Raw genomic sequence first — 15,784 nt, forward strand, 5'->3', positions numbered from 1 at the left:
TCACTAAAGGCAGAAGACTCAGAGCTGACTCAGTTCTAGAGCACACATATACAGTTGTGTATACACGCACGTGCACACAAGTGCATAGATGCCTGGCCCATCCCGGCCTCTGGCACAGCGTGGAGCCACCGCAGTTTGAGCCAAGCCCCTTCTCCCAGCACACCTCTGTGTTCTCATCAGGAAAACAGGTCTGAGGACCCCATTCCTAGCATCCCCTGGGAGCGAAGCAGGCCCACCAGGCCCTGAGCCCAGCTCTGCTCCCGCTGTCTCAATGAGGGCCGTTGGAGCAAGCAGATAAATAGATGTAATCAGGCCTGTGGCCGACAGCTCCACCATGGCCGGTGGATGGTTCTTGTGAAAGTGGTTGCAGAAGCTTGAGGTTTCAAACTGGCCAGGAGAGGGTGAGAGGGGAGGTTCTTGGGTATTGCAGCTGAAAGACGACAGGGTAGGAAGCCTCCCTCATCATCCAGGGTCTGGACCAGGCATGCAACAGCACCCACTGACTTGGGGCTGGCCTGGCCCAGGGAGAACAATGCCCCTGACCAAAGGCACCGGGTCCCAACAGACATACAGGCACAAATCCATTCCCCAACCCAAGAGCCATGACAGGCAAGGTCACAGCAAAGGCATCCAATCCACAAATACATAAGCCCTCGCCGGGCCTTGTGTTAGGTACTGAGGCCATAGTGGGCAACAAAACAAGCCCGTGGCTTTTCTGGATGGCACTCACGGAGCTGCAGGGAGCTGGAGCCGAATCACATCCAACCGCAGAACACACCACACACACGCGCACACAAGTGCATAGATGCCTGGCCCATCCCGGCCTCTGGCACAGCGTGGAGCCACCGCAGTTTGAGCCAAGCCCTTTTTCCCAGCACACCTCTGTATTCTCATCAGGAAAACAGGTCTGGGGACCCCATTCCTAGCATCCCCTGGGAGCGAAGCAGGCCCACCAGGCCCTGAGCCCAGCTCTGCCCCCGCTGTCTCAATGAGGGCCGTTGGAGCGAGCAGATAAATAGATGTAATCAGGCCTGTGGCCGGCAGCTCCACCATGGCCGGTGGATGGTTCTTGTGAAAGTGGTTGCAGAAGTTTGAGGTTTCAAACTGGCCAGGAGAGGGTGAGAGGGAAGGTTCTTGGGGATTGCACCTGAAAGACGACAGGGTAGGAAGCCTCCCTCATCGTCCAGGGTCTGGACCAGGCATGCAACAGCACCCACTGACTTGGGGCTGGCCTGGCCCAGGGAGAACAATGCCCCTGACCAAAGGCACCGGGTCCCAACAGACGTACAGGCACAAATCCATTCCCCAACCCAAGAGCCATGACAGGCAAGGTCACAGCAAAGGCATCCAATCCACAAATACATAAGCCCTCACCGGGCCTTGTGTTAGGTACTGAGGCCATAGTGGGCAACAAAACAAGCCCGTGGCTTTTCTGGATGGCACTCACGGAGCTGCAGGGAGCTGGAGCCGAATCACATCCAACCGCAGAACACACATGTAATTATAATGATGTTAAGTTCTAGGAAAGGAGCTCCAAGTCCAAGGAATACGAAGACCCAGCCAACCAAGTCATGGCCAGGGGAGGTGGAACAGGCCAGGTTCCCTGTAGACGGGGCCTGGAGGATCAGTAGGAGTCAGCTGGGCAAAAAGCGGGAAGAGCCTTCACGGTTGAGACCCAAAGCAGGACAGGATAAGCCCATTTCAGGAGCTGAAAGCCAATGGGTTTAGAGGGCAGAGGAAGACAGAGGGGCGGGGGAGAGAGAGAGAGAGAGAGAGGAGCTGGGCAGGAGCCAGATTGTGGGAACCTCCCCTCCCCTCCTCGGGGTTCCTTTCCTTAGGACAAGATGAGTCGGCAGAGAGGACTGGACACTTATGGGCTGGCACTGCTGAGTCCCCCAGGGCCTCCTATCCCCAAGGCCACCAGAGAGGGAGGGAGAGCAGTTGAGGGGGGCTGGCTGGCCAGTCCTCTGATCCCCAACGACGTCCCCCACCTGGACGCTTCTTCCCAGTCCCCTCTGTCAGCCCGAGTGTGTTTTCGATGGGTCTCATAACAAACCTTTTCCTCCGTGTGGCTCAGTCTTGGACTTTTGCCCCTTTCCCCTTCAGAGGAAGAGGTCTCCCATGCACCTCCCAACCTCTGCGGTCCTACCAGGCCCCAGGCCTGTGAAGAGCCCGGCCCATCCCCAGCCGTGGATTCTGGACTCTATGTACGGAGGGAAGAGCTCACACAGGCCTTGTAGGGAGCCGAGCTTCCCGAACACCCAGCCCTGTGGGGTGCCCTGACTCTGATGTCCCCAGCGTGTGGCCTCCGTGCTCGGTGAGCTGTCCATCTGCACCTCACTAGGGCAGCACCTGCTCTAACCACCCGCGGCTCAAGTTCCTGCCCTCTCAGCCTTGCACTGGCGATGGGCACAAGACCCACTGATGACCACCTAAGGCTCTCCCATCCCCTCATCACCTCCACGGTGGCCCCCAACCCCTGCCCTACCATCCACCTGGCCTATAAGGGTCAAGACCCTGGGACTGGCCACCCTGCCACCCGGAGAAGGAAGAGGATTTGGGAAATCCCAACTGGGTAGGGACCTGTGTGGACTCATGGAGCAAAGCTAGGACACCGTTCACATATGTCCCACAAACACTTCTGAGCACTGGCCCGGGGCCCATGAACAAGCCCAGGGGCTCCGCCAAAGCGCTTAGTGGCTGGTCCAGGAGTTGGACATGGCGACAGAGTGCCTTCAGTATAGCACAGTATGTGCTGCAGGAAGCACCAGCACAAGGTGCCCTGCAGACATAAAGGGTGCATCTAACTCATATCATATCTGGGGGTGAACGGAAAGGCACAAGGGAAGGCTTCCCAGAGGAGGTGATGGCTCAGCTCAGTGGGAAGATGACAGAAGACAGTCAGACAAAGGGAATGTGTACAAAGACCCAGAGGTGAGGGGGAACACGCTCCCCAGAGGGAGCCAGGGGAAGGGGGAGCTTCCTGCAGAAGCAGGTGCTGCCCAGAAGCAGACGAAAGGGTGGGGTTTACATGTGGAGGGCTGGGTGGTTGAGCACAGGGGCAGGGTCCTGTGGGAGGAAGGCAGAAAGTAGGCTGACGAGCATCCAGAAGCCAGAGCCCAGGACAGCCAGGTGGCAGGCTCTGCTTCTCCTCCAGTCTCCTAGCCTGGACCTCTGTCTGCCAGTCCAGATGCCAGGGCCCAGCCCTGCAGCGCCTCCAGGTAGCTGCCCTCCAGAGTCTGGTTGTGCAGAGCCTCTCGGTGGTCCCCTCCCATCTGCTTGCCTCATGCAATCGGTAGGCCCCAATCCCCAGGAGGTTGGCCAAAGCAGCAGGGCTGGATCTAGGGCCCTGGGGTCCATCTTGGGCTTGTCCCAGTAACCCACAGCAACCCACAGCTGTGGCAAAACCCTTGCACGCCTCACTATTGCTGAAGAATGACAGTCTCCTGTGGGAAGAGAGCAGAGGTCGCTCTGAGTGCCAGGGACCCTGGAAGGAGGGCAACCTGGGTTACACACTCCCCACCCCGGCTCCAACCTGGGGTATCGGGCTTCCTGAGTGCCGGGGAGGTGAAGAACAGTTGAGGAGCACTTTGCAATCTTTAAATCATCCCTCCTTCATGAGGGTCACTGTCCCCATCTCACAGCGGAAACTGAGATGCAGGAAACTGAGGTCCAGGGGGTGTGCAATTTACTCTCAATCCAGTGCACTTTCAGACCCTTCACAGTGACTTTCCATCAGGCCCTTTGTCGCATGTCAGAGGCCTCTGCTGAAGATAAGGAGATAAGATCAGGAGGGCCCAGGCCATCAACTGGAACTTGTGAAAGGGGTTGCAGAAGCGAAGCAGCTGTTTCAAGAGCAACTGTCAGGGCCGGTGGCATTGTTCTGGGAGGAGGGGACTACGGAAGATGTTGGACAGGGTCTAGGTAGAGCATGGGGTAGAGGGCAGGACACAAGGACACTTGGGAATAGCAGGGCCCATCCAGAGGAGGAAAGTGCAGGGGGAAAGGCAAGGAGGTGAGAGAGAGGATGGGCCCTTGGGGGGAGATGGACTGGGGCATGTTCTACACATAAGATGTTAAAGGAGGCTCTTCTGAGGTCGCACAGCCAGGGACAGAGCTGAATTCAAACCCAGATCATTCTGAGCCCACTGCAGCAGCTCCCTCTAAAGAAGCTACCTCTGATCAAGCCCAATAGAAATTCAGAACTTAAACCTACTACTAAGAGTAAACCTACTACTGATATGCATTGAAGAAACACTTAGAGAGGCATAAAGCCCAAGGCAGGACCTCAGCTTTTACGGAGGCCTGTTTCTAGCAGCTCACTCTGCTGGCGTTGCACCTGTGACATCTCATCATGTCCCCCAGATGGCCCCCAAGGTATTTCACTGCCAGGCCCTGCCTCAGCCATCCCCTCACACTCTCCCTGGCAATTTGGAGGGAGCTGGTAGGGCCAGGGGTTAAGGGCGGGGGCCAATAATCGATGATCATGTATCATTCATTCAACGAACACTTATTGAGCACCTACTGAATGTCAGACCTTGTGCTGGCTATGGAGGATACGACAGTAAGGCAGACCCCGTGTCTGCCCTGTTGGGGGAGGAAAGGGGCTTTTCTAATCATCCGGCCCAACTCCCATTTTGGGGATGTGGAAACTGAGGCCTGGAGAGAAAAGTGACTTGTCCAAGGCCATGCAGCTAGTTAGTGGCAGGACAGGTGCAGTCCTCTTCTGAGGCACTCTGCTCCTCAGTCTTCCAGCAAATATTCACCGAGCAGCTCCTGTGTCCGAGGCACTGCTCTGAGCCCTGGGAGAAATACATCAGTGGACTCAAGGGTAGAGGGTGGGGACGGAGCAAGGAGCGGGGAGGAGGGAAGACATCCCCAGGCCGGCAAGGAGGAGGTGACGGGAGGGGAGGGGTGTTTCAGCCTCACAACTCCCCTGAAAACCAGAGGGAGGTTCCAGAGCTCCACCTAAGAGGCTGGGCTTCTAGGGTCACCCTCCCCCACCTTAGGATGGACTATAAAAGTCCCTTCCTAACTACTTCCAGAGAAGAGCAGGAGGAGGTGAAAGGTTGGCTGGGGATCCTCCAGGAGAGAAGGGAGCAGGGGACCCACCCGTGCAGACTGTAGGTGTCACTCTCCTCCCCAGCTGTGGCTGGGGGTCTTAGAGATGCAGCTGCTGCTGGGCCTGGCAGGGGTCCTGGCCACATTCATCCTTGCCCATCCTTGTGAGGGCACTGCCCCAGGTAATAGCCCCTTGGATAGCCAAGGAGGAGGGGTGGTCTGAGGGAAGAGAATGGAGGGGGAAATGCTTGGGTCTGGGGGGTCTTGTGGCTCCCCTGGACCCTGAGTCTCCATCCCTTTGAACAGCCTCCCCCAGGGTGGTGGAGACCCCGGTCCTTCAGGACTGCATAGCAGAGGCCAAGTTGCTGGTGGATGCTGCCTACAACAGGACCCAGAGGAGGTGGGCCTGGGTCTGGGGGCCACATGGGCCGGGGAGGGTCAGTAAGGGGGATGGGTTTCAGCCAAGGTCATCTCACCCAACCCTCACCCCTGGGCACCATGGCATCTCCACTGTTGGCAGAGAGCCCACCTTCCTCTGCACTTGCGTCTGTTTATACTGTCCAGGGCTGGGGCTCTGCTGGGTGGGGCCGCACCCTTTCTCCAGCCCTCACTCCTCCTCCTGTGGGTAGGATGAAGCAGCGCCTTCGCAGCGGGTCGGCCAGCCCCATGGACCTCCTGTCCTACTTCAAGCAACCGGTAGCAGCCACCAAGACAGCCGTGAGGGCCGCAGATTACATGCATGTGGCCTTAGGGCTGCTGGAGGAGAGGTTACAACCTCAGAGGCCCAGAGCCTTCAATGTAACTGGTACTGTGCTCCCCATTGAACGCCCAGGGCCTGGCCTCACCTGAGAGTGGAAGGAAGCCAGGAGGGGAGGCAGGGTGCCAAGCCCTGGGGTGTTGGGAGGAGAGAAGGCAAAGGGATGGGAGGCATGGAACAGGCTGGCCCAGGGAGGAGCTAGGACCCTGGACCCAGGACCCTGCACACCTGCCCTCCCCCAGATGTGCTAACGGAACCCCAGCTGTGGCTGCTGTCCCGGGCCAGTGGCTGTGCTCTCCAGGATCAGGCTGAGAAGTGCAGCGACAAGTACCGCACCATCACTGGGAGATGCAACAACAAGTGTGTACCAGGGGCTGCACCTGACTCGGACACCCGCTCCCCTCACCCACCCCCTCCCTCCATGCTAAGTCTCCTAACCCCGACCCCTCCCCTGCTGCAGGGAGAGACCCTGGCTGGGGGCCTCTAACCTGGCCCTGTCCCGCTGGCTGCCTGCTGAGTATGAGGACGGGCTGTCACTCCCCTTTGGCTGGACCCCTAACAAGAGACGCAATGGCTTCCTCCTCCCCCTTGTGAGTTGGGGTCGAGGGTCTGGAGTCTGCTTGATCTCTTTCACATGTGGAGAGTAAAACACAGCCCAGAGTCAGCCAGATCGGGCTCAAACCCAGGCTCTACCACTGTCTAGCTGGGTGACTTTGGGCAAATAATATACCTGCCTGAGTATCAGTTTCCTCATCTGTAAAATGGCAGTAAAACCTGCCTCATCGAGCTAGTGTAAATATTAAAGTACCTGGTATAAACAGCCATGTAGGACGTGATCTATTAATGCTAGCTATTTCAGTATTGGGGTTTTTTCCCTGATAAAGTTAGTGTCAAAGTATCCTGCTGAACATAAAGAGCTACACACCTTCATCTGGCTTATATCTATTGATCCATACTATTTCACATTCTTTGATTCATCAATTTTCTATTGATATGTCAGTATCATAATCTATCTTCTCTACCCATCTATCAACATCTATTTGTTAATTTTTCTTCTATTGATCCTTCCATCCATTCATCCAATTCTGTGTTTATTATCCATCACCTTACAACCAGCCCGTGCATCTATGAATCCATCCCATCATCAAGTTACCTATCAGCCTATACATTGACCTCTCAGTTTGATCTATTTGCCTCTTGGGAAGGGCGGTGAGATCTGAGCTGGCCAACCTGGCCTTTCTCCTTCTACTTACTGCCGGGACCCTCAGGAACCAGGCCGGAGGCTATCCTTCCAGGAATGACAGCCTCAACAAGAGGTGGTTACATCTCCAGGAACAAAGGAGGAAAGGGGAGGAGAGGGCAGAAGAGGAGGAGGGATTGCAACTCCAGCTGGGGGAGCTTCTGCTCCTGAGTCCTGGGTTGGCTCCAACACCTTGCATGGCCCCTGCTGACCTTATTTCCCTACCAGGTCCGGGCTGTCTCCAACCAGATCGTGCGCTTTCCCAGCGAGAGGCTGACCTCCGATCGGGGCCGGGCCCTCATGTTCATGCAGTGGGGCCAGTTCATTGACCACGACCTGAGCTTCTCCCCAGAGTCCCCAGCCAGAGTGGCCTTCAATGCTGGTGTTGACTGTGAGAGGACCTGTGCCCAGATGCCCCCCTGCTTCCCCATCAAGGTACCCTCAGCCAACCTCCCAGGCCCCTGGTGTGGCCTCCACCACAGGCGGAGCACTGGGGGTGGGGATCTGGAAGACTGCAGCACCATCCTTTAGGAGCTATCTGTGGAGCTGGGGTATAAGACAGAGACACAAGAAACACAGCTGGGCATAGACTCCGTGCTGCGCATGTTTGAGGGGTGAGGACGGGGCAATCTGCCAGGAGGCTCAGGAAGGGGAAGCAATCCAGACAGACCCTGATCTAAGGCCTGGGGGTGAGTCAGGCTGTGAGCAGGGTCCTATCCTTCAGGCTAGAAGGCAAGGATGGTGTGGGGGCCCTTGGGAAGAAAATCCAGGGAGCAGAGTCATTGCTGGGAATATAGGAGGGACATACATCGCACACCAACCCTTAATAGGTAGAGCAGCTCTCATGAGGGATGACACGTGGGGGCCCCTGTCTAGCCACTCCCTGTTCCAACCTTACCCATTCCTCAAGCCCTGGCTCAGGGCACTTACTCTGAGGAGCCTTCCCAGATCTTCCTATTACATCTTTAACATTTGCTTTTTATATCAGGGAGCAGCTCTCATGAGGGATGACACGTGGGGGCCCCTGTCTAGCCACTCCCTGTTCCAACCTTACCCATTCCTCAAGCCCTGGCTCAGGGCACCTACTCTGAGGAGCCTTCCCAGATCTTCCTATTACATCTTTAACATTTGCTTTTTATATCAGGCATGGCAAATGTCATCTCAATTTAAAGTTACTTAATTCTGTGTGTGTGTGTCTGTTTTCACTGAACTGCCAGCTTCCTGCAAACTTTGCTGGGTTTTTTGACCTTGATAGTCTCCAAAGTACCCAGCTTAGGAAAGGGGCTTAGCAAACATCTGTCGAGTTGGACAGAATTAAAGGAACACAGGCCTAAATGTCAGAAAAACTAAATTTTTTTTTTTTATGTAAGATGACCGGTAAGGGGATCTGTACCCTTGGCCTTGGTGTTATCAGCACCACACTCTCCCAAGTGAGCCACAGGCTGGCTCTAGAAAAACTAAATTCTTTTTTTTTTTTTTCCTTTTCGTCTTTTTTTCGTGTCCGGCAACGGATCGCAACCCTCAGTGTCGCACCCGTACCGGACCGGGACCGGCAACGGAATCGCAACCCTCGGTGCTGCGCCCGCACCTCGCTCAGCCAGTGAGCGGGAACCGGTCTGTATGTGGGATCCGAACCCTCGGCAGGAGCACCACCGCGCTCCCAAGCAGCACACTGTAGCAGTGCGCCACCGGGCGGGCCCCGAAAAACTAAATTCTAATCCCACCTCTCCCACTAACTAGTTGTCACTTTCTCTCTGAGGTTCAGTTTTCCCATCTGTAAAGTAAGGATATAGATTATTTCAAAAGGCTATCCATTTCTAACCTTTCATGACTCTATGAAACGAAGTGCTAACATCACTCAGACTGAAAGCGTGAGCAGAGTGAGTCTGAGTGAGTCAAGGAGGACTTCCTGGAGGAGGGGGTTTTGAGCAAGGTTTTGAGGAGGGTGGGGATGACAGAGGAGTGAGCTTGCTATTGAAGGGCCTCAGTGTCACCACCTCCTCTTCCACCTCAGATTCCACCCAATGACCCCCGCATCAAGAACCAGCGTGACTGCATCCCCTTCTTCCGCTCGGCACCCTCATGCCCCCAAAACAGGAACGAAGTCCGCAACCAGATCAACGCGCTCACCTCCTTCGTGGACGCCAGCATGGTGTACGGCAGCGAGGTCTCCCTCGCTCTGCGGCTCCGCAACAAGACCAACTATCTAGGGCTGCTGGCCACCAACCAGCGCTTCCACGACAACGGGCGGGGCCTGCTGCCCTTCGACAACCTGCACGACGACCCCTGTCTCCTCACCAACCGCTCCCGGGGAGGAGGGTGGCGGTCAGTGACGAGCCTCACAGCACTAGGAGCCTGGCCCACCATCTCTCCAGTCCTCGAACCTCTGTCTGCCTTAGCGGAAAGACATTTCTCTGGGAAGGCCTGTGGGCCTCTCATATAAATGGACCTTGGGTTTTTCAAGGTGACTCCCGAGCAAGTGAAACCCCCAAATTGGCCGCTATGCACACTCTCTTTATGCGAGAGCACAACCGTCTGGCCACTGAGCTGCGACGCCTGAATCCCCAGTGGAGCGGAGACAAGCTGTACAATGAGGCCCGGAAGATCGTGGGGGCCATGGTTCAGGTAGGGGCATCCTCCAGAAGACAACCTGGCATGGGAACCAATCTGAGGGAGTGGCTGCCACCTTTCTTCACACTTCCTTGGGGGTCTGCCTCAAGCCAGCTCGGTCTGAGTGATTGGGGGTGGCCCTGAGATCTGACCTCTATCCCTGATTCTGCCACTAGCTTACTGTGTGACTCTGTCCAATGTCACTCAGCCTCTCTGGCTTCAGTATCTCCATCCACCAAGGGGGAGGAGGGTGGCGGTCAGTGACGAGCCTCACAGTACTAGGAGCCTGGCCCACCATCTCTCCAGTCCTCGAATCTCTGTCTGCCTTAGCGGAAAGACATTTCTCTGGGAAGGCCTGTGGACCTCTCATATAAATGGACCTTGGGTTTTTCAAGGTGACTCCCGAGCAAGTGAAACCCCCAAATTGGCCGCTATGCACACTCTCTTTATGCGAGAGCACAACCGTCTGGCCACTGAGCTGCGACGCCTGAATCCCCAGTGGAGCGGAGACAAGCTGTACAATGAGGCCCGGAAGATCGTGGGGGCCATGGTTCAGGTAGGGGCATCCTCCAGAAGACAACCTGGCATGGGAACCAATCTGAGGGAGTGGCTGCCACCTTTCTTCACACTTCCTTGGGGGTCTGCCTCAAGCCAGCTCGGTCTGAGTGATTGGGGGTGGCCCTGAGATCTGACCTCTATCCCTGATTCTGCCACTAGCTTACTGTGTGACTCTGTCCAATGTCACTCAGCCTCTCTGGCTTCAGTATCTCCATCCACCAATGGGAAATTAACATCATCACATTTGCTTTGATGACAGTGAAGAATAAATATGCCTGAGCAGCCTTTTGGAAAGCAAAAAGTCACTCTGATGGCAAGGGTACGGGATGGGCAGCTGCTGAGGTTGTGTTCCCCGTGTCTCCTCTTCCAGATCATCACCTACCGAGACTTTCTGCCCCTGGTTCTGGGAAAGGCCCGGGCCAGGAGAATCCTGGGGCCCTACAGGGGTTATTGCTCCAATGTGGACCCGCGTGTGTCCAATGTCTTCACCCTGGCCTTCCGCTTTGGCCACACCCTTCTCCAGCCCTTCATGTTCCGCTTGGACAGCCAGTACCGTGCCTCAGCACCCAACTCACGTGTCCCACTTAGCTCTGCCTTCTTTGCCAGTTGGAGAATCGTGTATGAAGGTGACCAGGTTTTCCAGAGGCAAATGCGGGTGTGGGTGGGGAGCAACCCTCCCCCAGGTAGGCCAGGCTTACTGCCAAAGGGCCAGGCTGCTGCTCGGGCCATGCTAATATCTCCCTGGGGCAGTGGTAACCAGGCAGGTGTCAGCAAGACCCTCAGTCACAGGTCCCCAACCCCAGCAGGATGAGAGGATTTCTAAAAGGGACAGAGACCAATGTCAGACTAGTGGGTTGTAACCTGAAAGTTGCTCACCTTCTACTTTTTCTTTGGGAAGTGGGGTGACCCTCTCCCTCCCAGCTCCAGCTCCTTCATGTCCACCCAGTTCTCTGTTTCCTGACAAACACTGTAGAATCTAAGCGACTGGCTTGCCCAGCGCTCAGCTAGCTTGGCATAACGGGATAAACCAAGGGACTTCCCAGAGGCTGATCCAATCTGTGCTGCTCACATTCCCTCCCACCAGGAGGCATCGATCCCATCCTCCGAGGCCTCATGGCCACCCCTGCCAAGCTGAACCGTCAAGATTCCATGCTAGTCTTCCCAGAGGCTGATCCAATCTGTGCTGCTCACATTCCCTCCCACCAGGAGGCATCGACCCCATCCTCCGAGGCCTCATGGCCACCCCTGCCAAGCTGAACCGTCAAGATTCCATGCTAGTGGATGAGCTCCGGGACCGGCTGTTTCGGCAAGTGAGAAGAATCGGGCTGGACCTGGCGGCTCTCAATATGCAACGCAGCCGGGACCACGGCCTTCCAGGTGAGGGGGCTGCTCGCCCCTCCTCCTAGGCTTCGCTCAGGCTGGGGCTGCTCGGGGAGTTGAGAGAAGCCCCTTGGCGCCTCTGTTCTGACTGGGATGTCCACAGGACGCACAGCGGTGCAGAGGCACGCAGGCCGAGGCTGAGGCAGCGGAGCACCCTGGCACACTGCTCCGCCGTCCTGCCCAGTCTTCCCATCCGCTGTAGGGGCTCCAACTGTAGGCTCACCACAGGACTGGGGTGGGGCACAGGAGCTCAAAAAAGGAGATCAGGACTTTCGAAGTGGAGAAAAGTGGTAGGTTGAAAAGGCAGGGGAGAACTGCTCCATTGCCCACACGCTGGCAAGTTCCAAGGAGAAAGGCTAAAATTCCAGGGCTGCAGAAACCGGCTTCTTACTCTAAGTGGAGAAAGGCAAAGAGCCTTAGAGGCAGGGAACAGGTGGAGTAAAATTAAGGCTCATTGGTTGTTTGGTGAAGGCACAAAAGACTTTATCCCAGGAAAGAAGAAACGTTGGCACTTTGCTAGGCACTTTCATGTATATTAATTCATTCCATCCTACCAATGACCTTGAGAAGCAGCTATTACAGCAATTTCATATTTAGGAAATACACTCAGAGACAGCTAGTAACTTACCCCAGGTCACATAAGTCTGAAGTAATGAAATCTGAATTTAAATTTCTAATTTCTTCTTTCTTTCCCCTGTTCAATCCTGTGCAACACCATTAGGGGAAGGCTTGCCTCCTGCCTCACCCTGCCCTCCTCCCTACCTCCTACCTCCCTGTCTAGATAGGACCTGAAGTCCCATCTGCCTTGGCTGGTCTTTGGCCAAGATAAAGAGTATGGGGACTTCCTACTCCCTACTCCATTTAACACAGCACCTGGCAGGCACACAGCAGGCACTCAAGAATTTCTCCTTCCTTATACTTGGGTGCCCCTGACAGCTAAGGAGAAGTGGGCGCCCCCTGCTGGATAACTGAGGTGGCTAGCACCCAAGTTGCCACACAGTGAGTTTCTATTCCCCCCAATACCTGTTCTCTCAGCCAGCCCAGAAATATCCTGATCCTAGCTCTTGCAGTCTCCTCTAATCCCTTCCCAAATCCAACACCAAATTTGGAATTTGCACTCCACTTAATAGTGAAGAGACCTTGGAAAAGTCATGATTGCTCAACTTCAGCAAATATACCAGATATAATTAACATACCATAAAAGTACCTCACAAAGGTGTTGCGAGGGTCCTGAGGGATGGGTGTCCACACAATGGTGCTTAGTAATGCTAAAACATTGTATGGTTTCCTTTGTTCAGCTGGAGTTGGTGTTTGTGAGTTGTAGTTCAATGGAAGATGTTGGGCTGGTGTTATGGTGTTCAGGTTACAGCAAAGCTGTCTCCTACCTTGACTGTCTACACCATATTACGTGGCTTGGCCCTGGCATAGGATCCTGATAGCTGAGAAATCAGTATGGCTGGTCTCTGGAAGTTTCTGAGTAGATGATAACTTTTTAAAAATGGCTTTATTGAAATACAATTAACATACCACAAAATTCACCCGTATGAAGTATACAATTCAATGATTTTATTATGCTTAGAGTTGTGCGACCATCACTATGATCTAATTATCAGAACATTTCCATCACCCCCAAAAGAAATCTTGTAATAAAGGTCACTCCCTATTCCCACCCAGCCCCTGATAACCACTAATACCCTTTCTGTTTTTTTTCTTGTATTCTATATTTCTGCTTATTCTGGATCTCTCTTATAAATGGAATTATACAGTGTGTGCTAGATGAATTTTATCCATGCTCTTCATGAGTAGATAAATTTCATCCTTGTTCTTCCTTGGTTGGTTTGTTCACTCATTTATTCACCTGCTCATCCACTCATTCTACGAACCTGACGGAGAGTCTTTTATTTGGGGGTACTGTGTTATTTGTGCCTAATTAATGCATATGAGACCAATAATACTATCATTAAATGTCAGACATGTGGTTATGAGTTTTGGGTTACAACAGCTTTTCAGCTTAGGCCACACTCCTCAGTCCGATGCATCAGATCAGTCTGGCCTTTGGAAGGTTTGGAGCCTCTTCTGCAGCAGAGGTCTTGTTCTGCCCAGTATCGACTGACCACAGAGCTTCTCCTCTTGGAGGATTTGTGGGAAGAAGCAGAAGCTGATGGGCAGTCAGCAAGACAGAAGCTGCTTCTCCCCCCTTCCCCCGCAGGCTATAATGCTTGGAGGCGCTTCTGCGGGCTCTCCCAGCCCCAGAATCTGGCACAGCTTAGCCGGGTACTAAGAAACCGAGATTTGGCACAGAAGTTCCTGAATCTGTATGGGACACCAGACAACATTGATATCTGGATTGGGGCCATCGCAGAGCCCCTTTTGCCGGGGGCCCGAGTTGGACCTCTTCTGGCTTGCCTTTTAGAGAACCAGTTCAGAAGAGCCCGAGATGGAGACAGGTAAGTGACCCTATCCTAACACATCAGCACCAGAGGCAGAGCAGGAAAACACTAGCACTTCCAGACTAAACAGTGGGAAATAGTGCTCTTTTTAAAAGCTTTGTTTCTTCCAAGTTCATAGGATCTGAGACCAGGAGGCTCCTCCCTGGAAAGCTGGGTCAGGGGGAGAGACACTGACCCAGGCAGGGCTGACATTGCCTTAGCTGGAGTCACCTTAAACCCAGCAGATAAACTTGTCATACTTACTGTTCTGAGCTAGTGGATCCCAGAAAACATGGGCAGTAAAGGCTAAATCTGGTTTCCTTCCCATAAGCTTATGGTTTAAGGCCTGACTCCTTATTTGGATTTGGCATTTGCCTGAGTTCAAATCCAGCCCTGGCCACTTAACTTACTGTGCACTTACTACTGGGCAATTGTTTAATCACTAAACCCATTTCTTCATTTATAAAATGGGAATAATACCTACCTTGCAGGAATTTTGTGAGAATTGAATGAAATAACATACGTAAAGTACCTGGCACATGACAGGTGCTCATTATAAGGTAATTCCTCTCCAACCTTTACCCAAATCTCTTGACTGCCTGGTAGGTTCTGGTGGCAGAAATGGGGTGTTTTCACCAGAAGACAGCGCACGGCCCTGAGCCAGATCTCCTTATCTCGAATTGTGTGTGACAATACTGGTATCAGCACTGTTTCGAAGGACATCTTCAGAGCCAGCATCTACCCCCGGGGTTTTGTGAGCTGCAGCTGTATCCCCAGGTTGAACCTGTCGGCCTGGCGAGAAAAGTGAGACTCTTGCAGGTAAGGGGAGGCCCTCGGGGCTGGGTCAGGCCCTCACGTCCTTCCCTGGAGGGTATGGCTGAGTCCTCTTAGGCCTCTAAGCAGAAACAACCAAACTTGTCACTAGGGACTGGGTACTCTTCTCTAATGGCTTCCCAGTGTGCTAGCTTCTGGGATTATTGTCAATCCCAGGGCCTAAGACTTAAGGGGACAATTGGGAAGTGTCCAACTATCCTCAGCTTGGCCACTAACACCCTAAAAAAAGCCCCATTTCTGATGTCCAGCAGATTCCTCACTTACCCAGTTCTGTTGTTTCCACAGGAGTCTATCCCAAGCCTCTAACCCTTGGAGGCAAGGGGAAGACTTCGAGGCTGCCTTCTCCTCTGGGAGCAACTGTATCCTGCTGATGCTTTTGCTGTCTACAGCTCAGAGTTGTCTTCATCAGCTGGGAGTGATAGCTGGAGCTCCTAGCAGCAGTGGACCCATACGCATGGACTAGGTTATGAATCAGCACTAGGTACAAGGACTTGTGAGCCAAGCCATGAGGCCCTGAGGCCCCGGCAAGAAGAGTCAGCTGGAGGGTCTCTAGCCACTGTCTTCTGCTTCGCCTCCTCCCACCAGGACTGGGAGACCACATAGCCCCAGCCTCTGGCCACCCCATAGTCCTCCTCCGAGCCTGCAGGCTGGCAGCATACTCTGCTTCTACCAATAAAGCACTGCTGAGGGCAGGGGCTGCCGTTTCTATGTTGGGCTGGAAGGGCGTGGCTTCAGTCCCATGCTTTGCTCCAGGTGTTTAAGACGGGTGCCGCTAAGAAGCAAGCTGGCACTAACCTCTAAACCTCGTCTAGGGGCTGAATTCAGAGAGCCAAAAAAAGCATAAAAGCGGATGGGCAGAGGCATTAGGGGCCCCAGCATTAACCATACTTCCATCATGCCAGCGACCTGAGCAGA

General features: G+C 54.1%; 1 protein-coding gene across 1 annotated transcript; it reads left to right on the forward strand.

The window, feature by feature from the left end:
* Window positions 1-5,167: 5,167 nt before the first annotated feature.
* EPX (eosinophil peroxidase) lies at window positions 5,168-14,843 on the forward strand. The gene is made up of 12 exons (XM_008571273.1): window positions 5,168-5,243; window positions 5,368-5,461; window positions 5,691-5,866; window positions 6,061-6,178; window positions 6,279-6,408; window positions 7,287-7,493; window positions 9,073-9,365; window positions 9,497-9,683; window positions 10,597-10,852; window positions 11,433-11,603; window positions 13,816-14,053; window positions 14,642-14,843. The coding sequence occupies exons 1-12, from the start codon at window positions 5,168-5,170 to the stop codon at window positions 14,841-14,843; spliced, it is 2,148 nt and encodes a 715-aa protein (XP_008569495.1).
* The last annotated feature ends 941 nt before the right edge of the window (window positions 14,844-15,784 follow it).

This window comes from Galeopterus variegatus, unplaced genomic scaffold, assembly GCF_000696425.1.
Source record: "Galeopterus variegatus unplaced genomic scaffold, G_variegatus-3.0.2 Scaffold673, whole genome shotgun sequence".
Taxonomy (NCBI): Eukaryota; Metazoa; Chordata; class Mammalia; order Dermoptera; family Cynocephalidae; genus Galeopterus; species Galeopterus variegatus.

What these genes read in the sequence shown, in the direction of transcription:
- EPX (XM_008571273.1), top strand. Translation starts at nt 5,168, where the DNA reads ATGCAGCTGCTGCTGGGCCTGGCAGGGGTCCTGGCCACATTCATCCTT. An exon ending in ACTGGGAGATGCAACAACAA is followed by an intron (nt 6,179 to 6,278) that starts GTGTGTACCAGG and finishes CCCCTGCTGCAG; the next exon opens with GGAGAGACCCTGGCTGGGGG. An exon ending in ATGGCTTCCTCCTCCCCCTT is followed by an intron (nt 6,409 to 7,286) that starts GTGAGTTGGGGT and finishes TTTCCCTACCAG; the next exon opens with GTCCGGGCTGTCTCCAACCA.